General features: G+C 34.2%; 1 protein-coding gene across 2 annotated transcripts; it reads right to left on the bottom strand.

Annotated features, from left to right (window-relative positions):
• Positions 1-17,021: 17,021 nt before the first annotated feature.
• On the bottom strand, positions 17,022-23,966 carry LOC106872739 (cyclin-O protein B). Of its 2 annotated transcripts, XM_052965927.2 has the most exons (6): positions 23,753-23,966; positions 23,372-23,425; positions 21,232-21,606; positions 19,264-19,449; positions 17,953-18,158; positions 17,022-17,581 (listed from the first exon to the last, which is right to left on the bottom strand). In XM_052965927.2, exons 1-6 carry the CDS (start codon positions 23,801-23,803, stop codon positions 17,317-17,319), a joined length of 1,137 nt encoding a protein of 378 aa, XP_052821887.2. In that variant the 5' UTR covers positions 23,804-23,966; the 3' UTR covers positions 17,022-17,316. The 2 variants fall into 2 exon arrangements, with proteins under 2 accessions (XP_052821887.2, XP_014775308.2); XM_014919822.3 differs by lacking the exon at positions 23,372-23,425 and having other exon boundaries at positions 23,753-23,965.
• Between the last annotated feature and the right edge of the window lie 2,386 nt (positions 23,967-26,352).

Genomic DNA, 26,352 nt, shown 5'->3' on the forward strand with positions numbered 1-26,352 from the left:
GTTTATTTGTTCCTTATGGACAGCTACTCTTCTATTTAATGGGAGGCTCGTCTGTCCGATATAGAAGTTTTGGCAACCTGCGAAAGTGAGGACATAAATGAGGTTACCAGAGGAACAAGAGAAATTGGTTCTAATTTTTAACTTTGTTCCTCGTTTGAAGGTAAATTCAGAGCCTTCCAGTAGGTAGGGGTAGGCACCACAATTAGGGCGTGCACATTTTTTAACTGATGGGGGTGGAAGTGGTGTATGTAGTTTGGAATTGGTTAATAATGTTTTCAAAGATTTGTGTTGCCTTTTGCATTTAAGGACTTTGTGTGTATTAATGATATTGTTCATTTTCGGGTCTGTGGTGGGTAAGGGGAGGTTTTGTTTAATTGTGGTGTATGCTTCGATGTTTTTGGGGTTATGGGTGGAGATGTATGGAAGTATTTTGGGGTTGGGTGTGTTATTATGTTGGTTGGTTTTTAGTGTGTTTTTGTCAAGTTCCTCGGCACGTTTTATTCCAAGATCTATGAGTGTGGAGGGATATTGGCGTTGTAACAGTGTTTTTTTGAGATCTTGTAAGCGTATTTCTCAAGTGGTTGGGTCAGAGACAATGGTGCAAATTCTTTTAGCTAAATTAAAGGGGATATTTATCTTGGTGTGTTTTGGGTGGCATGAGCTAAAAAGGAGGTATTGTTGTGAGTCTGTAGGTTTGTGGTAGATGTCGGTTGTGATTTGGTTATTAGGTGTTTTTATAATTAAGAGATCAAGAAAAGGGAGATGATGTTTGCTGAATTCCATAGTGAATTGAATGCTGGGATGTATGTTATTAAGTAGTATATATATACATATGTCTATGTATGTATATGTATGTATATATATATATATATATATATATATATATATATATATATATATATATATATATGTATATATATATATATATATATATATATATATATATATATATATATATATATATATATATATATGTATATATATATATATATATATATATATATATATATATATATATATTCAGATGAATATGGTACTTAAGTTAAGGCACGAGAATTTAGTACGGTATTATCCATACAATTTCAAAATAAGGTGATTAAAATCAAAATAAGCAACAAGGATAACCAGAGGTAATACAGTACGATCGTTTCAAGCCACTCCATTTAATTGAACAATGCAATCATTACATCAATTTAAAATGCAGCTGAGGATTGCTCTGCATTTTAAATTGATGTAATGATTGCATTGTTCAATTAAATGGAGTTACTTGAAACGATCGTACTGCATTACCTCTGGACATCTTTGTTGCTTATTTTGATTTTATATATATATATATATATATATATATATATATATGTAGGTGTGTGTGTGTGTGAATACATGTATATATGTATGTAATGTACATATATATATGTATGTATATATATATATATGTATATATATGTACATATATATATATATATATATATATATATATATATATATATATGTACATATATATATATATATATATATATATATATGTATATATATGTACATATATATATATATATATATATATATATATATATATATATATATATATATATATGCATGTATGTGTGTGTGTATGTATGTATGTATGTATGCATGCATGTAAAGAGTATAATGAACTGCCGCAGAGAGTGGAAAATCTAATTCAGAGTTTTTCCTTTGAGAAAAGCAGACAGGAGTCACTTTAAAGAGAGAAGCAGCAGTGTTTTAGAGAATGTACTCTTTTTGTTGATCCTACACACACACACACGCGCACACACGCGCACACACGCGCACACATACACAAACGCACACACACGCAAACACACACACATGCACGCACGCCCACACACTCACACACACACAAAGTAAATACAAATGTCATTTAGAATTTACGACAGATGTTTCGGTAGAATTTTATTATTGTTTCTACCGAAACATCTGTCGTGAATTTTAAACATTTGTGTTTACTTTGTATACCTACACCACTCTAAGGACCAACCCCAGAGTTGGATCTTTGGTTTGAATTGGATTTGGTACGTGTATATCGACATTATCGTACGAAACAGCCGTAATCATATGGATGTCATGTGGTTCACCTCGCATTCCACCCAACTTTTTATGTTTTATGCATCTCTCTCTGTGTCTCTGTGCATATGTATACATATATATATATATATATATATATATATATATATATATATATATATATATATATATATATACACACACACATACATATACGTATTACATGAACCCTAGTTCTTGACTTGTACGTTAAGTTTAGGTCCACGGTGCCGCAATGGAATGATAAGACAAAGTTGATCTTAGTGGTATTTGAACGGAGTAGAATAATAGCTTTATTTTAACACATACACACGAACGCACACACAGACACAGACACTCTCTCTCTCTCTCTCTCTCTCTCTCTCACACACACACACACACACACACACACACTGACAAACACACACTACACGCCCACGAACATACACAGAAACACGCATACCTACCTACCTACCTACCTACCTACCTGTTTGTGTGTGTATATGTATGTATGTATGCATGTATGTATATAGTGGTATCTGAAGAAATGGTATCTGAAAAATATTGTATAAGAAGTTGGAATTTGAATTTATATAATATACCTTTTGGGTCAGTTCGAGTGAAAAGAAGTAGTAAAAAGATTAAAGGGATGTCTTTAGGATGTCTTTAGGCAGCATGTTGACTATGTTTGATTGGGATCATGCTCAACAGTTTATGTTGAGTTAGAGGAAGATGGACCATATTCCGCACACTTGAGGGAAGGGAAGTGCATTGATTAAACTTTATTGAAGACGAGTGTATGGGAGCATAGGAATTTCTGAGTGTCCAGTGTCCACTCAACAATGTTAGTTTTCCAGAGTTTAGTGGGCACAGATTCCCAATTCTTCGTTTCAGAGGGAATAAGTCGTAATTTTTGAGTGAGGGAATGAACGTATGCCCTTACTAAACCTCTACGTACAAACCACCCCTAATTATTTCTGAGCCGATAGGATACTACTGGCTACTTGACTGTTTCTAGGCAATTTAAAGAGTACCTGAGTCACTCTTTTCCAATGCTAGATGAGCTCGTATTTTTTATTTCTTTACTGCCCATAAGGGGGGTACACACTGAGGCGCAAACAAGTAGAGACAAACGGATTAAGTCGATTATATCGACCTCAGTGCGTAAATGGTACTTATTTAATCGACCCCGAAAAGATGAAAGGCAAAGTCGACCTCGGCGGAATTTGAACTCAGAACGTAGCGGCAGACGAAATGCCGCTAAGCATTTCGCCCAGCATGCTAACGTTTCTGCTAGCTAGCCGCCTCATATTTCTGTATGCCTAAATGGCAGCTCAGCGGTAGTTGGAATATCATGAGAGGACAGTAGCTGAGTATGTCCATCATGTACAATGCTTTAGTCTCCTTCTCGTCATTCACCATATTATATTTTATAAGGAGTAAACACAGGAAATTCCAGATAGAATTTTCTACATAGGGGAGAGTTAGAATCTAAAGAGGAGAAACGCTTTCACACTTGACTGTAACTAAAAACATGTATTTTTTAAATTTAAATTCCAACTTCAGCTGCAATAATTTAAAGCTTCCACTTCTGGTCTTGAACATTTTTAGGTACAATGAGTTTATATCATCCCTGCGCCGAGATTTTCCATGCTAGTCCGCTATTATCATATGCAATGCTTTTTACAGGTATAAAATTATTGAAACAAAACTCAAAAAATATAAGAAAACAAAATTAAAATTTTTTTTAAGTAAGTTCAAACTATAGTAAAAAAAGTAATTTTTAATAATTAACGGAAAGTGAATTATATTAAAATGCTAATAAAACAGCAATCGGTGAATTAAATGAACTAGTTGGGAAGCAGCTCAGTAAATGTAAGTCGGCCAGTTTGAGGCAGAACAAGTCTGATCGCGTACACATTCTCGAGAAATACCTCGAGCACACCACAAATGTCCTCGTTGCTATTGTGTTGGACAAGTAAGTTTGCAATATTTCAAATGATTTTTTAAAAAATATAGTGACTTGTTCCCTACTTTCAATCCCCAGGACATCTCGCGATCTCCCCACCGCTAATGAAAAAGCACTGCTATAATATATCTTAAGTCAAAGGCAGTATTAATACCGAGAGGTAATATTTATCTCCACTTGGAGGTGGATTTTCTCTTAGAACAAACTATACTGTGATAGGTACAATGAGAGAAACTTGCATGTTGGCTTTTGGTGCAAAATGCACGCTTGTTTATATCGCTAGCGGGGAGATAAATCCTCACCATCTTCACACTGAAACCATTAAATCACGTAATTTCAACCTTCGTTTGTCTTGTCAATGATGTGTGTTCATCCTGGATAAAACTTAGATATGTTTCAACCAAAGATTGGTCCAGGCCATGTCTAACTTAATAGCACCACCTGATAAATCCTTTTTAAGTCAAGTTTTGTTTATGGTCTATTCAAGGACAGCCAGTGTACCTAATGCCGCTCATGTCGAGCGTGCAGAGGCACGTTGACAGCGAGCGGAATGGAACTGCCAGCGTCTGCTGGGATCAAACGAGCCAGTTCGTTGTGTTAGCATCGAAGTCAAAGATTTAGTAACAGGGTAGCAATTATATATCACCTGAGGAGATACAACTGAATCCCATTATACAGGTAAACGGTCACTTACGTAAAATCCTGTGAATATGTGCACCTATGTTATATCGAAACGTAGTGTTTATTAAGTAGCTGTCTAACCGTACTCTTTCTTGTTGACTCTAATTTTTCAATTATATATGTCGAACCTAATAACGAATTTTCTCTCTCTATAACAAACTCCAAAGAACAGTTAGTTTTCTATTGGTAGATTTTCGTTAAATAAATATATTTTTGTTTTCATTTTCCGTCGACGAAGAAAACACTAACAGTAAATAGACTTTAAGGATCAAGTAAGCACTTTGGATTAATAATCGATCCGAGAGAGGTGGGACGAGTTTTTACACTTTTTCTGTGTTCTTTCACGCCTTCTACGTCTCTACGCTTCCTCTTACATCTCCCTCACTCAATACCACCAGATTTTGTTACTTGGAGATTTACCCATCTGCATTGTTGAGGCTTCCGAAACGACTATTCTTCATATTTCTATTTTGATAGCATTACTAATATTCCAAAATCGTTAAAAAGTTTACTTGGAAATTCTTAACAAATTTTATTTTTAATTTTAAAATTACAAAAAAAAAAAAAATAATAATAATATACAACAACATGGTGGAACAACGTAAACGGAACGCATATTCTATCAAAACTAAAAAGGAAATTCTTAATGATTGGAAAAGACACAGCTTCATTTGTATTGAAAAAGTGAAACATACCAAAATCAACAATATCCGAACTTAAAAAGTGAGAAAAAAGTAATATGTACATATAATAATATGTTTCAGTCGGGAAAGAATTTAATCACGAAAAACCTAAGACCAAGGTAGATGAATCACTTATTGAAGAACTTAAAAATGCTAGGTCATTAGAAATCCCAATAAATGGGAATATCATCAAACAAAAAGCTCTGGAAATTGCGAAAGAGAAGGATGAAAAGGAATTTAAGGCCAGTAATGGGTGGTTAAATTGTTTATAAAAAGAAATGTTAAATTTAAAACTCAAACTGGTACTAAAGTTGACGTGCCTGAAAATGAAATAAATTAATTTCGTGATAAATATAAAGACAAACTTCTTGAATATAATGTAGAAAATATCTTTAACACATGAAACTGCATTGTTCTGCAAAAAATTGCCAACTAAAAGTTATGTTTTCTTAACGATGATAATACCAAATCAAAAGAGAGAATTACAATATTATTGACAAGTAGTGCAACTGGTGAGAAGTTAAAATCTCTTTTTATTGGAAAAAGTCTTAAACCTCGTTGTTTCAAGAATAGTGACATTTCGAAACAGGAATTTTATTATAAAAACAACAATACAGCATAGATGGCAGAAACCATTTTCATTTTACCTAAAAGAAATCAATTACGAAATTTTTAAACTACGGAGAAAAGTATTATTGCTCCTTGATGCCACAAACAATAAAGCTTTTCAAATATGGAATTTTTTTTTCTACCCACGAACCCAATTGCAAATTTACAACCTTTAGACCAAGGAATAATTTGGTCATTCAAGTGCAACTACAATACAATTTTCATTAAAAATTTTGTTAATAAAGAAAGATGTGAAGTGTCAATTCAAAAGGAACATCATTATTGGATGGTATTTTTTTGGTCAGTCCAGACATGAGATACGGTTGTAAAAGAAACAATTGTAAATTACTGGAAAACTTCAGGTCAACAAATACAGAATCCAATGAGTGAAGATTCACTTGAAAAAACATCAGTTGAATTGAGTTTAGAAAATGGGGAATACGAGCTGCAATACGCACTTAAGAAACTCGAGGAATTAAAATATGACACTGTTAGTTTCACTGAACTAAACAATTACGAAACTAGAGAAACAGAATGTTGCAATAATCCAGATGAAAAAAAAAAAAATTTACAAGTCAAATGTTAAATTCCAAATCTCTAAATAATGATACGGAAGAGGAAGCAATTGACGAGGATCAAGTTAATAAGCTGATTTTCAAAAGTACTTTGAATTAATCAATGAACTTTAAACTCTCAGTTCAAAGAGTAGAAAGAGACAAAAAAAAAAAAAAAAAAAAAAGATTTTTGAATTTATGACACCGGCAAAGAAGACATGAGCATCATAGATAAGAACACAAATCTTGAATTTATATGTCTTGTTTTTACATTGTTTTCTGTTTTTGATAATGTCAAAATAACCTACTTTTGTTTTAAAATGTTATTGAAAAATCATAATATATGAAAACAACTTAAATTCATAACTTTTTCTCAAAAAAAAAAAAAAAAAGTTCGTTATGGACAGATATTATTTAAGCATTTTTTTTTATCTCATAAGTTTGTTCCACTGCACCAGCTTCAAAGAAGTTTACAGAATGAAGACTTATTGCAGCGTGGATGATGATGATGGTGATGATTTCCTAATTCAGTATTAAACTTTGAGTCAGCTGCATGATCCGAGGTTTGAAACAGCAACAATTGTTTTTCATCCTCGCCTGAGTTTCATACAACTTCAATAAGTCGTAAATAAGGAAATTTTAACAAATCTTCAGTTAATCCAAAACTTGGTAAATTGCAGCCACACTTCTCGGAAACACAGAATTTAATAGTAGAACCAGCTTATTAGAATATTACACTGCATTCTCCTTTATGGTAAATTAATAGCAAGAAAATAGATGAATCTAATAGAAATTACATAATTGTCTCAGGTTTATTCATGAAGGAAAGGGAAGTGAATATGTAATATAAATGTTTTTAGAATAAATACCAGATTTGATGTTTTCAACGAAAACATCATTAACTTATTAATGTCAACTAAAATGTCTCCAGTTTTTAAGTATATGGCACTTTGATACACTCTTCTGACATAGAAATAATAATAGTGTCAGTGTCTTACAAATGAAAATAGTTTCTTTGCCTATCTTTAAAATGTCCAACTTCAGGGTTTGGTTATAACACATGTTACATTCCATGCAGCTGGGCACAAGTTGAAAAGATAGTAGACTTATTTTGCTAGAATCTCAAGAACATATAATTAAAAAATCTCTCTGCTATTTTATATTTCGTAGGCAATGTCAGCGACACATAATAGACGAAAACACTGTACGGAGAGCTTTTTAGCCATTTTTAACATCTGCAAAATATATATTGCACAAGGTTACTTACGCTTATTTACAAAATAAGACATCAAAATAAAATGCGTCAACTTAACTGTGTAAAACAATGATCCAACGAATGTTACACTTTTGAAAACTCGTTTATTATTACAGTATTACTTTCTAACTAACCGAACAAAATTTAAACTTATATTTTATTTATTTCAGTAATAGAACTGAGGCGATCCCCAGTACTTATTTTTAAAGTCTCGTACTTATTCTATTGGGGTCTTTTGCCAAATCACTTAGTTAGGAGGGCATAAACAAATCAACTCCGGTTGTCAAGCAGTGATGAAGAAACACACACACACATACACACACGATAGGCTTCCACACAGTCTTCGTGTATCAAATTCACTCACAAGACTGGTCGCCTCTAATACAAATTATTAAAGGCGATGAACACATAACAATTTTGAACTTTGTCAGTATTTTAATTCATAAATATATATATCTTTTTAACCTCCATATAATCAATTTACTTTCCAAAAATAGGGTACATACGTAGCAAATAAGCAAATATACTATGAACCCGCATGAAGCATGATATATTAATATCTTCAAGTGACAACTGCCGAATAGTTTCGTCGGATAAGTAGCAGGGTACATATTTAAGATAATACACAGGCATCAATAAAAAGACTGAGAAAGAGGGAAATAATTATTAATGGAGAGATGAATACATGAAGTCAAGTGCAAAAATATGTTAACAAAAAATGAGGAAAGGGGTTTGATAGATAAAGAGAAAGAGCAAGAGAGAGAAAATGAGGAGTATAAAAGGAAGAGAAACAAGAAAAAGAAAGAGAACTTAAAGAATGAAAGGATCATTGTATCACTTTGAGAAGGACGACTATCAAGAACAGGATGTAAAATTTGAGGAATGAAGGAGAGAAGGGAAAGATTACAAGGAATCTATTAAAAAGTAAGAGCGTATGCCATATGAAATAGCCTCTTGCTATGTAAAAGTGACAGTATAATGTTTTAGTGATCTGAGTCGGTATAAGAGTTTAAACGAGATAAGAATTAGAAAAATATAGAAGATATATACAAACAATAGAATATAGATGTAAATATATAAGTGGTGCTATAAAAATAGAAAAATAAAACAATTGCGTAATTGAAAACAGTACGAATGACTAAACTCAAATTAAGGCAGGTCATAATTCTAACTTGGACAAGAAATTAAATATAAACAGATAAATAGATAAGACCAAAGAATGCTAGAGCACAACACAAGTTAAAAGCTATCGAAGTCAACTGGAGCATGTCATGTATGGCAAAAGGAAAATGTTTTCAGAAATCTGTACCGGAAAAACGCTATGTTACACTGTTTATTAAGATGAAGGTCCTGATTCTCTCGTAATATCTCAGGGGAATCTCTGAACAAATTGCATGCAATACAGTCACGCTGGTAAGATCTTCCAGCCTTGATGACAAGTAGAGAGAGAGAGAGAGAGAGAGAGAGAGAGAGAGAGAGAAGAGAGAGAGAGAGAGAGAGAGAGAGAGAGAGAGAGAGAGAGAGATAGGAAATTTTATTAGCCTTGAGATGATGCATATAATTTACCAGCGAATAGAAGAATTAAGCTTAATATGAGAGAACGAACTAACTAGGATGGCGAGCAGGCAGAATCGTTACTGTACCGGAAAAATGCTTAGCAGTATTTCTTCCGACTTTACGTTCTGAGTTCAGATGCTGCCGGGATCCACTTTGCCTTTCATTCTTTCGGGGTCAATAAAATAAGTACCAGTCGATACAGGGTCGTTGTAGTTCGACTTACCCCAAAATTGCTGGCCTTGTACCAAAATTTCAAACCAATATTAAAGAACATATATGTGTGTGTGTGTGTGTGTAGGTGTGTGCGCGCATGCACGCACACACGAAACCATATTCGTAATTAGTAGTGCTATTATCTCAAAATCGCATTATGTACTCTTAACATCAAAATGTAGAATGCCACACAACTGCAGTATTCATCACGAGAGTATAGAAGACACGGAGGACGCACAATAATGTTAACCTTTTCTGTTATTGCAAAGTCTAGGGACTTCATCGTGGATGTGAATTTCTCAAGGCAACCATATTTTCTCTGCCAAAATTAGGGCCTACCCACAATATCGAATGATTTTGGATAGCTAACTGTTATAATGTACCCCTGCTCTGTTCTACCCATTTGCCCTGAAGTTTTCAAACCAGAAAAACCTAGTCATTTGTGGTAATAACCTCGCGGAAACTACACTGAGTCTTTTCTCAGGTGTTGTTGCCCAACAAATTGTCCCCAATATTAAGGTCACACGAGCAGGTGGCTTTCGTATCTACCTCAATTTTGTTTCTCTCTGGAGGAATGTCAAAAAATTATCCTTGCCAATGAATCTCGTGGTTGCCCTTTGAAAAATGGATATTCCGGAAAATTTCAATTTACTGCTTCCAATTGGCGGTTAACAGAACTAATACAAATACCACTTTAAATGTGGAATTCAAGCTTGAGACGTAAATGAGTTGGTGATAAAAGTATGCCCCAAATGTCATTTCTCTATTTCAATGATCCTGAGCGGATTCAAGAAAGAGTTATTTTAACCCCAATAAATGAAATGGTAGATGAGATGAATCCACGTAGGCTTTCAAGTTTGCAGAATCTTAAAAATCTCACCGTATCCAATAATCTTTCGGAAAGACGGCCCCATAATTCTCCTTGGAATCTGTCTCTAGACTTTGCAACGGGACTCATCTGGTAACAAAGAATTGCAACTACATGTATTAAAAGCAACAATTTTGATAGGTTGTGCCAAAGGTGAAGATACTATCGTTTTAAGAATTCCTTTTGAATTCCAACAGATGTGTGTTTCGTATTCAAATGAAATTTTTTCAGTATACCTTTCACCTGAAATAAGTAATAAATCAAGGAATGATAAAGTCTCCAAATGCAGAAATTCATGTGGACTCATTAATTTTACCAGATTTATTTTAGTTCTTAGCGTCTGACATAAAAACCAAGAATACTGCATATTGCCCGGCCCCTTAAACACTGCTGTAAACAATGTGAAAAGTTAGTGATTCGAAAAGTATAGAGCAATTACGAAAATTATTTTCTTAAAAGTATATTTTCTCAGAGGAAATACATACCATACTATTGACTTGACAAGAAAGTAATTTTGGTTTCTTAGTGTGAAATAAGTCATTTTATTTTCATACAAAGAATGAACTTTAATCAATTATATATTTTCCAATTTGTTCGATGACCTTTCGCTATCTTTCTGGCAACTTCATGATCCCGTGATCATTGAACTTCTGGTCCTTATCGGCCAAAAACTGAAGCAGGTGCGATTTCAGGTCAACGATAGTGAAAGTTTTACCATTCAAAGAATTTTGCAAACTTCGAAGTAAATGGTAATCAAATGGTGCAAGGTCAGGGCTATATGGTGGATATGAAATCACTTCCCAACCAAGCTCCAATAATTCTTTTACGAGTTAGCCAAAACGTGTGTGGTCATGGTGGACCAAGATTTCTTTACGATTTGCCAATTGTGGCCGTATTTTTTTTTTTTTGCTTCCTCCAGTTTCATTAGTTGTTGACAGTAAACGTCTGAATTGAGCGTTTGGTTCTTTGGAAGCATCTCAAAGTACGCAACACCATTGTAATCCCACCAAATTGACATCGTGACTTTTTTTGATGCAATTCAGCTTTCGATGTAGTTTGTCTTGGTTCATTAGGCCTGGACGACGATCGTTTTCGATTAATATTTTTCCTCACCAGTGATTTTTTTTTTTTCGTAAGAGAAAAAAAGATCGATTTCATTGCGTTTGAGATGTTTATCGTAAATATTGATTCGATGTGTTAACTGAATCTTTTTCAATCTATGTGAAATCCAAATATCTAGCTTCTTAACGAGTTCAAGACACTTTAAGTGATTTTCTTTCAATTGTTGTGTGATACATTAAATCTCTTCACAATCTCTCGCACAGTTATGACAATCAGATTCAATTATTGCTTTGATTCAGTCATCAAATTGATTGAAAAATCTCTAGAACGGAATTTTTAAAACCATTTCTGATATGTGCGTTCTGTTAAGTAATCTTAAACGTCACATTTCTCATTATGAGCGTCAGAAGCAGCTTGTCTTTTCGGAAATAAAAAGCAAAATATGGCGAAAATGTTCGCTTTTGCACCCCATATTAAATTTGACACTGAAGTAACTAAACAAAATGATACGCGCATTTTGCTTCTGAAAGAAGCTAAAAGTAACGGCTATCAAATGTCAAAAGGAAAAACAAATCACCACATTGACAAAAGTCATTAAAAAAAATCGTAACTATTTGCGAAAAATGAAATTACATTCTTGCCAACTCAATAGATTTATATAATTGTGTGATAAATGTATCGAAGCTGTTATAGATTATACTTACAGATTCTCGAGCTAAAGAGGAGAACCTCTACATGAGGTTTAGATTGCTACATATAGTGAAATCTGTCATTGAAATTTCGTTAATTGATTGAGAAAAGTCGATATTTCAGATGGTTGTCAGGAGTTGAAACCACGAAGAATGAGAACTGCTGATGTATACAACTAGTTATACACATGAACACAATGGGCTTTGAAAGTACGATTATTTGAATGCTAGAGTGACCGAAAGGCCAAAGTTTAAGATACACCCAACTCTATAGTTTACTCTTTACTTTGTAGATGTTTATATTTTAAAGATTTGCCGAATACACACACGCGTTATGTAACATGTACACTTAGAGAATGCGAAAGCTGAATGAAAGAGACAAATTAGTTGTCTAAAAAGAAGTGTTTTTTTAAAAAACAAAAAGAAACAATTGTTTTAAGGCATGTTTTGTTTTATGCGCTTTTCGAACAATCCGTTTGAAACGATTCTTAAAACGTTCGACAACGCCCCGAGAAGATGTGAGCGGATGTTAGGTGGGGCTTTTTCATTGTTTAATGTTTATATATATATATATATATATATATATATATATATATATATATATATATAATGTATGTATGTCTAAAAATAAAGAGAAAATGTAGATTCAATCTTCGACATTTTTTTTTATTTCTTCTATTTTTGTTTTACTCTAAGTGCACCCCACCACAAAATACATACTAAACAACATTTTTCTCTAAGTTTGTAAATCATTAGTAAATAAACACAAGTGTCAAATCTTTGTCTGTATACTCCGAGAGATATAGCTTCCGTCATACAAACAGTCTCAACTTTGAGAGTGTTCGGTGCACGACTTTTTAGTTTACTTGATCTTGCAGTCTGATTATGGTAACAATTCTTTGACAATTCCTTTTTAACTGTTAATACTGTTCCTGTCAATGTTTTTGTGGCCTGTATTGCCTTTGTTTAGGAAATGTAGAATTTTACTTTTACAAAAATGTTGTGGAGACTGCTTTGTATATTTGTCTACAGAACTTCACATGTTACCATGTTATTACCACTTTCAACTCAATTCTTTGTATTCAATAGAACAGTGGCATTCGTCATAACATGTATATTTAAAGAGTGAACTCTGACTCACCCACCCAGCTCTTAAAGAGAAAAACAAATTGATCTGAAACAGACATCTTAGAATAATAATGGTACGCCGCCAGGATTTTGTGTTGTAATCGTATACTTGGTCATAGGTACTGTATGAAACTGCAATTTCTGGATAGCGACACCTAACCTTAAAAATGCAAATTATCGAGTCATACTTTTAAAATTACAATTCATATTTTTAGCATGTATATTACTCCAATATTGAAGTGGATGGTTGTTCTCTGGCGGATAGCTTCTTAGCTTTGCCCTGTGAGTTATAATGTTCGTCTGGTGCTTTTTATTTTGTCGGAGTGTTTTGTGGGAGTTGTGTGCTGAGGGTTGTTTTGTACTGCTGTGCAGCAGCTTTTGAGTATAACGACATCATTGTTTGGCGGGCGTTAATGACTAACGAAAAAATGACGAGTTACGCGGCAGCAACGGGGAATCAGGCTCCTGTCATCCCGAGCATGCTGGAACAAAAGGAGATACGTTACGATTCAGAAATTTAAGAAATATAAAGATATGATAAAGAGAGAGGAGTCAATCGTAAAGTTGGCCCCATCAGAGGAAGACAAGGAGAAAATAGAAAACAAAGTGATGGAGTACAGAATTTTCTCAAAGAAAAATTAGAGATTTGAGAACGCAACTAAAGAGGAGGTGGAAGAATGCCTAAAAGATTGAAAAGAAAATACGTTTTTCACAAGAGGAAAAGGATACGCTTTAGTGGCGGTCACATTTGTCTCAGAAGAGGTGGCAAAAAGATGCGCCGCTAAGGTAATAAGGGGAGAAAATGGATACTTCTGCCCAACTACCAGAGTAAACGAGCAACTAGGCTTAGGCTGGGTGGGATCTCACCGAGAATCGAACCAGAGAGGATATTAGCGCCAATCTTCACCGCAAATGAGGAAAAAGATAACGAAAAAGTGAAGGTAATTATGATAAACCAGGCCCAACAAATAAATTGCTGGTGGAATTGTTTAGAGAATTTTTTTTACGACGAGTCAGAAACAATACGAAACAATATCTGAAACATTGGAGCTGCTAAATGAAGACAAATTGGATGTAATGCTAGAGGGGAGGCCTCCAAAGTACTATGAGTGTGGTGAAAAAGGGCACATTAGAAGAAGGTGCCCCAGAATAGTGATGGAAAATGTAGAGGTAGAAACGCAAGAAAGCGTGATGGAGGTGGAGAGGCAGACCTAGGAAGTGGAACAGAAAACGGAATTTATGGAGGTCGAGTCGAGGAAGAGTTCAGTCAAAAATGGAACAGAAGAAATAAAAAAGTACAGGAACAAATGAGCCAACCAACAGCAAGTAGAAGCAGTAGGCCCGTGTGATCACGGAGGAAAATTGGTACAAGTAGAACAACATCAAGCAAACATACAGGCTTGCGCTCACGCAAACACACGGGCTTGCACTCACGCAAACACACGGGCTTACAATCACGCAAACATACAGACTTGCAGACAACACACAAACATACAGACACAAAGAAACTTAGAAAGACAGACGCATGAGAACACAGTCACAAAAACCAAAAAGAACAGACACACAGACACAAGAGGTACACAGAAACATTTTTATAGCATATCGGACGACCCAAAAATTGGAAACGAGAATAATAGAAATGAAAGATTGTTAGAGCGAACCTCTCGATAAGGAGATGAGATGTGTCCTGATGGAGAAAGTACAGAATGCTGAAGGAGGCTTTCCCATCGGATGTAGACCGATTGGGGCCCGAGGTGTTATCGATCCCGGCACTCCAGTGGTGAACTATGAGGACATTAAAAGCAACATAAATGGTAAGTGGAGATTAAGTTTAAAAACTTAGACTTGAAATAATTGAAATAACATGACCTTCTCGGAGTGGCCGTTCCATCTTCATTTGTAAATTCCATTTTTCCATATGTCAAGTGTCCTCGCATGTGTGTATTGTCCTGTCTATGTTTAGCTCCTTGTGGGTAATTAAAAATCAGCTCTCTGGCGGATACAAGAGTGCCAGGCGAAATGCTTTACAGTATTTAGTTACATCGTGGGTATGAATTCTCCTGGGACTGAACGTGCTTGTAAGCGCTCTAAATGTGAATGGTGATTAAATATTTATCACTTGTATTAGTTTCATTTCAATCGACTGTCTACCCATTCAAAATATCTGCAAAGGCCTTTATGTTTAAAGGAGAGATTTTGTAAAAATGTTTCGAGATGTAACTATCTCCTAAGTATGACAACTACACTTTAAAACAAACTAATAACGGATTTTCATTGACGTAGACAAACACAGACGATAGCATAAAGTTTTTCTTGGCAAGACGTAAAAATAATCTAATGCTTAATTTAAAGTAGGATGAAACCTACTTTTGGTTTACCATTAAGTAGTCAGAGGAGTGATGCAGACATTCTGTTAGACGTTTCCAAATACAAATTCTCCGGGAAATTTGTTGCAACCCGTCTTGTATAGAAACACTAGTTCAGAACCGAGAAAATCATAACCTATCCTGTATTTTCTTTTGCAATGGTTTTGCTCAGATGTGTAGCATTCACTAACAGACAGGTTGAACTTCTGGTACACACTACTTCAGGATTTCGAAGGATATACCGAGCCAAAGTCCTGTATTTTTAGAGGAGATGAAACTGAATTAGCTATGTAAGTAAAGTGGCTTAATGTTAGACTCGAAATCGAATCACAGTGATCGCGACTTCAGTCTTTTTTTTTATTCTGTATTGCCTTTTGTAGATGTGGCAAACAGATCACGTGAGTTTCCATTTTAACTCATCTAATCAGTTTTCTTGGTTAAAGCTGACAAAATAAATTTTTTTCCCCTATTGCAAACAAACATTCTTTAACTCAAACTTGAATATTCTCTTCTACATTACATCTTTGAACAATGTAAATGTGTTTCAAACTCGAAAAATAAAATTTATTTTAAAAATACAGATTTTGTGAAAATAATCTAAACCAACAAATATCCTCTGTATTTTACTTTATGCAAAGATATACAAAGTCTTTCATCCCTGAAATTAATTATTCAAAGGTGAATTCTACTTTAATTTATAAAAGGCGAAAAAGCGACTAACTAACGTATCTGGTCAAATTCATTTGAAATGGTTTTCAGCACAAATATTTCAAGTGTTTGAAATATCTGTACGTAAGTGTTGTGAACGAAGAGATATTGTTTGAATTTTCGTTTTCTAGATATTGATAACCTTTAAAAATTGATAGAAGGAACTAGAAGCAAGCTGAGATTTGATGTTTTTAACTATAGAATGTTGTTACATGTATGATTAAATGACCTGTGTTTGTGTATGTATGTGTGTGTACACCTATGCATATATATACGTATGAAGACGCAGTTAAAGCTTGAAATTATTCATGATGAAAATCAACCTTTGCCAAAAGGATTTGGAGATTTTCTACATAACCTATATTTTCCCGTTAATCTCTGCAACGGATAGAACTTTACTTCGTGATACGTAAACCTTGATCAAAGTGTAGTTTCACTGATAGACCGGCAGCTAATAGCAAAATTTAACACTCCAAGCCAATTGTGCAACAGTCTTGTAAAACAACTCAAAACAGCTTTCCTCAGAAAACTAGTTTAGTATATAGTGTTGGTAGCATTGTAACTACCAGGCTGGTATGAAAACTCGGTATTTTTCTAAAGAAAGAAAACCAACTAAGACACTTATGTAAACAAAACATTTATAACATTTTATATCTATATAAATATGGTCTATGACAATACTTTCAAGTAGAATGTAGATATATAAAAATACAGTGATTTCTGCTGTTTGTTTAGTTAAGAAAAAACATTTTTTATTCTCTACAATATATTTCAAAAAGTAGATGAAATGGTAAACTAAAAGTCTAAGTTTCAGAAAAATAAATATCAACTGACGTACCTAATAGATATTTTCTATGAACTGTTTTTTTTTAAGAACAAATTCAAACTAACAAACTTATGTATATTTGTTTATCAGTTAAGATTTATACCATTTACTTATGGTATCTAAATCAGGATAACGCCGTCGAAGGTTCGAAATCAACCAGCTCACTTTATTGAAGCAGTCATTAAAAGCAGATGAACTGTAATATTCATTTGGAACGAAGAATCCAGAAATTTCCTTCGAATTGGAAATGTTCTGTAGCCATAGGCATATGCTCAATAATGATGGTTTTATCTGTGACAATTGGTAATCTTGGAGAGAAAGTTCTAGTACCAAGCGGCATGTAGCTAAGGAATTTCTGAAAAGAAAAACAAAAAGATAAATAGACCAAATACTACCAGTGTATCTAAATTTTACTAAGTTCCCAATCAATGATTTAGATAGGCAATAGGTAGTTTAGGTTTTATGCGAGGCTGCATTGTCAAGTCTATAAATTAAACGGTACGAAAACGAATAAACTAAAAACAATATCGATAGTTTATTTTTCAAAGGTAATAGTTGATAAACGGTCTATTTAATGAGCGAATGGTTTAATGTAAACTAAATAACGTGGCTTCATTTTGTATTTTTGGTAACTATAATGTTCATTTAGATTATGTAGTTAAAAAAAAGGTACTGAAAAAAACTAAAGAACCCCCCTCCCACCAAAGAAAAAACTCTCCTACTTACTTTAAAGCTTCTATACAACTCAAATCAGCATTCCGAATACAAACATCAGCATAATATTCCAGAAAGTATAGTGAAGTTGGATGGGAAAGGTTAAAAGAAATAGCTTTCAAAATGAAGCGCTCAAATTTTTTCAATAAAATGCGATAATTTTTCTTCACATTTATTTCCTCAAGTAGTTCATCGATATCTGGCGGGATTACTTCTTCCTAAAAGTAGATAGATACAGACACACAATATATACACAACATGCACAGGTCAAATTTCTCGGTTTTGCTGCAACGATAACATTTGATATTTATTCAACAGCCGTTCTCAATTAGTCACCCTAACCTACTATTAAGGTTCAAAGATCTGCTGCTTTGAAAATTGAAGTTTCCTTAAAGAAACTACATTTATCTAAAATATTTTACTTCTTTAACTGTAAGAGTAAATCTAATATTAATCGTTATTGAAGCGTATCAATAAGCCATGCGTATCAACAATACCATCGAAAATACATAAATTCACAATGTAGTGAACAATTACTGGTTTCCTAATACCAATAAATTTAATTTTAATTCTGAAACACATGTCAACAGCTTAACTTACTATAGTATAGTGAGTTACATTTAGAATGCTATAAATTGTCTAAAATTGCAGTAATAAAATAACAGATGTTTTGATTGCAGTATGAAGTCATTACGCATGTACTTGTTTTTAGAATGATAAAACATAAAAACAATTTTATACTGTTTATTCAATTTGTGTTGCGGTGTGAGAAATTACTGCACTTAACTAAAACCACAAAAACGAGTCAGATTGGAATGTTCTATCCCAGAACCCCTCTCCACAAGAAAATATATATAAAATGTGTATCAGTTCATGAAATAAGCATAAATCAATGAATAACGCGTTTCATCTAAGAATATAATGCAAGATTACTTAGAATATACATTCACGATCTGGGGATAATAGTTTGCATGTTGTTGAATAATATACTATTTAATATGAAATATTTCGTTGAGAATACCAGATTAGTTGTGAACTTTTCAATGAAGGAGATCGGTGTAAGTGAAGCAGTTTCATCGTATTTAATTATCAGTTATACTTGATTATTTTCTGTTTAGGAATTTGTAACCGACTGTTTTCATTTCGCTAAAGACTAAAAAAAATATCTGCCACAAATACTTTTAAATTGGTAGAAGCATTTGCTTAATCGAACAAAAGTTTGAAAAGTTCCATAATAACTTCTAGTGCTGAGCGAGACACGAGTGCCATGATATCGATCATCGTTACTACTCAAATCAACAAGTAGAAAAATAGAAGACTTACGTATTTTGAAGCTATCAATAAAGATGCAAGTGCAAGCATCTGCAAACTTTCTGTATGAACGTCCACAAGAGAAAAAAAGCGGTCAATTATATTGACAGTTTTGAAAAGAGTCTCTTGACATAAATAGAGTCTGTGGTGAACATCTGTGATCCATTTAACTAATGCAAGGCGCAAAACTTCATTCATCTGGGAAAAGTAGAAATTTCACAAAAACTACGTAAAAATAATGACGCAGGTTTCAACATATTTCAAATGTTTATTTTATTATTTGAATGACACAAAGAAAACAAATATCGAGGGTTACTATCAATAGCAGAGTGCATTTTATATGTCTATCCATAAAGTATTAATGCAAAAAGTAGTTCTGACAAAAAAAAAAAAAAAAAAAGCCACCAAAAACACTAACAAATACTTGTAAACTTGATATCAATTTCATTTTGAAATGGCTGAGAGAAGGAAGACTGGTTATTATATCCACCTTTCAGGATCCCCGGGACTGATGTGAGGAAGGGACAAAGTTATTCTCGGACAGGAGGTCGAATGAAGCTTGCAACAGTCTGTAGTCCGTTAAAAGAACTCCAAAAACTGATGATGATATAGAAAACGACGTCTCTCCCACCTATGAACAAGAACGAACATTCTGGCTGTCTCCCACAGTTCCCATCCAACAAGTTCTGCGGTAAAGGATTTTGGCGACCCGAACATATAATAGAAGATACTTGGTTGAAATGAAACTCGGTGAGATTGAAACCGAACCACATCATGCCAGTATCAATTTTAGTTTGAATTACAGCAGCTTCTTTAGCGACACTTCATATATCTCCGCACTAAAAGAGTATTGTACCGAGTAACAAACTTTTTTTAAATTTTACTTGTTTCAGTCATTAAAATGCGGTCACGCCAGGGCACCACCTTGAAGACTTTTAGTCGAACGAATTGGCCCCAGTACTTTTTTGAAAGCCTGGTACTTCTATCGGTTTCTTTTGCCGAGCCGCTAAGTTATGGAGACGTAAACAAACGAACAAGTTGTCAAGCGTTGGTGGGGGACAGATATGTACACACATTATATATAAACACACAACGCGCTTTTTTCAGTTTCCGTCGACGAAATCCATTGACAAGGCTTTGGTCGGCTCGAGGTTACAGTAGAAAACACATGTCCAAAGTGCCACGCAGTATACTTAACCCGGAACCCTGTGGTTGGGAGGCAAGTTTCTTACCACGCAGCTGAATCTGCACCTGTATCTGGAAAACTTTTTTCTTTTAATGTGAACCATCAGATTGTAGACAATGTTCATACTTACGATCGTGAGTGCAATGCACTAAGCTACGCGCCTCTGTTGTAAAGTAAACATCGTTGCTATATGTGTATACAATCTCAACAGTGTTGGATCAATCGAAAGTGGTGGGGGAAAGGTGACTATCGCTAAGTTACAATATACCAGATATACAAAATTATTATGGATTACTGCAGAAGACTTACCAAGGAGGCATATACGGATTTCAAGATTCTCATACTAAAGTGTACTTACCAAAACCAAAAACAGTAACTTTTCTATATTTTAAACAAATGCCATTTTCTCATATTACTTCATATTTTTTAAAACTACCATTCAATAAATTATACAAACTTCACATTTTATATCTGATGAACAGAAGTATTGTCTATAAATATCTATCAATATAGGATTCCATTATAGAGACAATACTTTTGCGAAACGATTGTAAGATGCTTTAAATACTTAAATTTAAACTATTAAATTTTAAACTGTCATATTATTATTATTATTTAATATTTTTACTTATATTTACATATATTTTTATATATATTTATATTTTTAATACAATAATTATTCAACTCATATATATATCTCTCTGAAGAATTTGATATTAATTTCCTGATATTTCATTGATAGGTTTATAAGTAACAACTATTGAAATACAGCGCTAGAGGTTAGAAGAAATTACCTGAGTTTGATGTTGAAGGCAACGGGAAGGTAGATGAACTTCTTCAATTGATAGTTTGTAACAAAATGTATCATCTCTGTAGGCATCTATTTCACCGAGGTCAAAGTAAGTCTCTTGGGCCCACACACGCATCAGTCTTTTGGAATATGGAAGTGTTTTAGATGGCTCAGTCCGGGTTTGACGCACAGGTGTAAGACATGGCACAGGTCCTGAATAAACAGGTTTTGAAGCGAACTCTGAAATCAAGTTCACATGGAAAATGTGGACGTTCTCACAATCAGGATGATGTCGGATTATTTTGCGATTTACATCAACTGAATAATTTTCTTTTGACTCACGATCGGTTGAAGGTGAGCGTGTGTTGCATTTTTTACTCTAGAATAAAAATATTCAAAGATTTAATTTAAATTGATTGATTGTACTGCTTGTTAGATATAAGAATTAGATTTACGCGTTGTGTAGAATGTTTAAGTTATTAAAACGGTGATATTCTCTATACACAACATGGATTTCAAATAAAGTGCATCATATTTTTGTTAAGACCACGCTGAACTGGTTCGATCAGGAGTATTTATCCAAGTATCACTAAAAAAATTGTTCTTGAATAAACAATAACAGTATTACTTTAGTTAAAAAAGCAAAATTATTCGGCATAGCTATTTTGGAAAATTAGCTAGTTAAAAGATTATCCTATTATAAATGAGTACAAACAGTTGAAGAAGTAAATCAGTGCGCCAGAAACAAATTTAGTCGCTTATCGCGAATTTGATACCAAACATTCTGAATTAAGGAAAAACATTTTGTATATATATATATTATCAAATTAAGCAGCTGTTTAGCAATGTATCACCAAAAAGTAAAACTATAATTGTCATTAAATATGATACGGTGTTAGAACACCTACAGTGCTAGAAATAGCTCAAGTGCTCTGATGCCGCAGTCAACGCACACAATTGTAGACATACATACTGACAACGACCGAAAACGTCGATAGTGCAGGATTATCACGACTGTTATTTTCGGCCGTCAGTATGTATGCATGCAACTGTGTGCGTTGACTGCAGCATCAGAGCACTTTATCTCTTATTCTAGCAATGTAGGGGTTCTAACACCTTCCTTCATATTTAATGACAATTATATATATATATATATATATATTTATATAAACAGAAAGAGAGAAAAGTGGGGCATAATGAATAAAATTTACAGCACTTTTAACTGAGAAATTTCTTCTTCCACAAATGTTCACTTTCTTACAAAAACTATATCAGCTAAGCAAATCACCTGTAAATACTTTAACACTATTTCAGAAAACTATCTCCGTTCTCAGCATATAAAAAGACAAATTTGAATGGGGCAAAATGAGTAAGACAAGATAAGGTAAATTTGCCTCTTCAGTTCTCCAAAATTACATTTGAGAAAAGACACATACATATCAATATCCAGCGGAGGTAAAGAATACGCACACCACCCAAATTCCAAACACCGGGTGTGCGAATTCTTTACTTTCGACTCAAAATCCATACTTAGACATTAGAAGTATCAGAAATGCAACAATGCAGATTGAAAGAGGATCATGGAAAAATGGCACTAGATATGAAATTAACGAAACTCTACTAAATCTAAAACCTCAGCGAAAATATTCTTTGTAGTGTCATGATCTGCTGAAGTGGCTCTCTTCCTGATGTATTTAAACATCATACAGTTAAAAAGAAATTGAAATTTGTCACTCATTTTGCCCCAGTTCGGAAAACTTTTTGAAAATTAAAAATGATCGAAATAAATAGTGTGGGAAAATTTTGACTTAAAATCCAGATGAAAGAATATGGATTGTTAAATATGAAAAACTATCCAAATATTTTATTAGCAACTTCAATTTCAATCGGGTCGAAGAGAAATTTCTTGAAAAGAAAAATACATGTAACCTAACCAAGTTTCGAACTCTCAACAATTATGCTGACCAATTTTTATTCCCAAAGATGATGTAATACTTGCAATGTGTGGTTTTAAACGGGTAGGGAGAAAAGAAACGAGAAATAAATTTTGGTCCAGTTACCAATTTGCTCCCTACATTATATATATATACAGCTGCTTGTAACCTTAAGTACATTGCTAGAATAAAATTATAAATGGATTCTACCTTATGTGCCAAAATTGTGAGGGTTTCTTCAAATAATATTTCCGATTTTCCTTCCTCAAAAAAAAAATGTCAAATTTTATCGGTTACATATATTTGTTGATGCACATCAAATCTTATTGAACGAGAATACCCCCCCCCAAAAAAAAAACAAACAAACAAACGCATAAAACCCACAAATATGGAAATTTTCGAAAAATGACTTATTATCTATCATAAAATACATTTTCAATGTTTCCAATAACATGCTTGAAAGAAATACTCTCATTGATGAAAGATACTATTTTAGTAAATAAGTACCATTAATATAAAGAAATACAATATTATCAAGAAGATAAATTATGTCCCTCAAACGGACAACAAATAAATTATATTGTAAAATACCTGATAGGTCTCTTCTTCTGTTAATTTATCTCGCTTTCTTTTGTTGCCCATTAGTTTCTTATTTTATTTCGAGCAAAATATAAAAATTTAAGTTCCAAACAGTTCTTTTTTGAAACATACTCGCAAAAAAATCCCGACATGCATTTTAAAATCATAAGTAGAATAAAATAAATCAAGACAGATGTTTCTTGATTAAATCTCTTAAATTAGACCGTAGAAAATTTGCAGCGTAATTGGACTAATACTTCGAACAGTCCATTATAACGATCTTGACGTTTTCTCTTTGTCCTCTTTTGTATATTGGAACAAACGAAATTTAAATTTTTGATATTTCATGTTTATGCTTTTGTGAAGCAGTGAGTGTTCGAATTTACCCTTTTCTATTGTACTATAATGACTCTTCAAACATTACTAAGTTCCAGTTATTATTTTATGAACATTTTTCATTGTATGAACGACAAAGCCAATCTCAGTGGAGTTTGAACCCTGAACGTAAAGATCCGGATGAATCAATAAAATAATAATAGTTTCGAATTTTGGCGCAAGACCAGCAAAACATGACTCCAAAAGGATGAGCCAAGCTCAGCGTAATTCGAACTTTATTTGTTCATACTTACAACGTATATTCTTTTCTTCTCTAGGCACAAGGCCCAAAATTTTGGGGGAGGGGGCCAGTCAATTAGATCAACCCTAGTACGCAACTGGTACCTAATCTATCGACCTCGAAAGACAAAGTCAACCTCAGTGGTATTTGAACTCAGAACGTGAAGACAAGCAAAATATCACTAAGCGTTTCGCCCGGCGTGCAAACACTTCCGCCAACTTGCTGCCTTACTTGCACCGTATATTGTAAGAATGTATGTATGCTATCGGCCTGAAAAATATAATAATGAACGGTAAATTGAAATCAACGATTTATTGAATGAGCTTTTAATTTCTTTTTCCTCATACCTTTGTTAGAAGACAAAAAGCAGCGTCCAAGGCGTTTACCGAGACCTCTAGAACTGCTGGTGGGAAGGGAGAAACTTATCTTCAGATCGAAGATCTTGCCTAGATGTGACACAGGAGACTTCATTAAAGGCACCTGTGAACAAGGTGATTATGTTAAACTCTTCGAAGGATCAAATCTGTTAGGCAAAAGCAGGGATGATTCGATAGCTTCCACTTAGCTTGTGTTTTGGTCGACCGGAGGTTATGGTAAAAGACTCTCCTGCCGCGTTGTAGGCTCGAACCAGAAACCACACGACTGCAAAACAATGATTTTAACCGCAGAGCCCTGCCGGCTCCAAAAGCAACATTAGTGCAAAAGTGTAAAGTTACAAAATGTAGATAATTCGTCTGTTTTTATTTATTTATTTATTTTCTACTACCAAGAACTATTTTCCCATTTCAGCAATTCAAAAGAAATAGCTGTTATCTATTATGCTAGTTTAAGGCGGCGAGCTGGCAGAATCGTTAGCACACCGAGCAAGATGCTTTGCAGCATTTCGTTCGTATTTACGTGCTGAGTTCAAATTCCGCCGAGGTCGACTTTGCCTTTCATTCTTGCAGGGTCAATAAATTAAGTACCAGTGAAACACTATCCCCCCCCCCCCTCATACAAAATTCCAGGCCTTGTGCCTTTAATAGAAAGGATTATTATGTTATTGAAGGCGGCGAGCTGGCAGAATCGTTAGCACGCCGGGAAAAATGCTTAGCAACATTTCGTCCGACTACGTTCTGAGCTCAAATTCCTCCGAGGTCGACTTTGCTTTTCATCCTTTCATGACTGATAAGACAAGTACCAGTTGAGCACCGGGATCGATGTAATCGATTAATATCCTCCCTCGAACTTGCTGGCCTTGTGCCAAAATTTGAAACCATTATTTCCTATTGACTAATGAATTTGAACTCAGAACGTAAGGGCGGACAAAATGCTGCTGAGCGTTTTGTTCGGCGTGCTAACGATTTTGCCAGCTCACCACCTTACTACTACTAATAATCAGGCAGTGGCTCTCATGGCTTCTGATCTTAATTGGCTGGAAGTGTTATCATGTACATTGTTTTGTCTTGGTATAAAAGATGGGCTACAACAAATATTCTGCTCAATATCACAAATTTGCTTGTCAGTTGTTTGACCTTAACCAGTTGAACTTGTCCCTTGGTAGCTGACGATATGTGCATCTTTGATCACGAGCAGAAGTAGTGGGGTGGGCATCATAGCCATGTGTTTTAGAGGAATTCTTTGGGGTTTGAATAACACACCTCTGGAAACATGGGTGTTTTGTTCAACATCCTTAAACAATCCTTATTCTGGGACCTTACGAGCAGGGAGGGCTGCTCGACCTGGAGGAAATTCTAACTGGGTTCCATCTACAAGGTCATGGGCTGTTTATATTGATATGAGATCACCATGTGTGCACATATGGCTGTGATGCATGTGCCTGGTGTACCCTTATCAAACGTGTAGTCATGATGTGTATATTGAGCCTCGTATATTTCACCCCAGTATCACTTTGATGGCATACATTGCTCTCTCACTAAATAATTATAATAATCAAACAAGATAAAGGAATTTAAGCAGTATTCTATCTTCTTAGGAAAATCCAGACATTTGACAA

The sequence above is a fragment of the Octopus bimaculoides genome, chromosome 2 (assembly GCF_046866305.1).
Source record: "Octopus bimaculoides isolate indiv1 chromosome 2, ASM4686630v1, whole genome shotgun sequence".
NCBI classification, from domain to species: domain Eukaryota; kingdom Metazoa; phylum Mollusca; class Cephalopoda; order Octopoda; family Octopodidae; genus Octopus; species Octopus bimaculoides.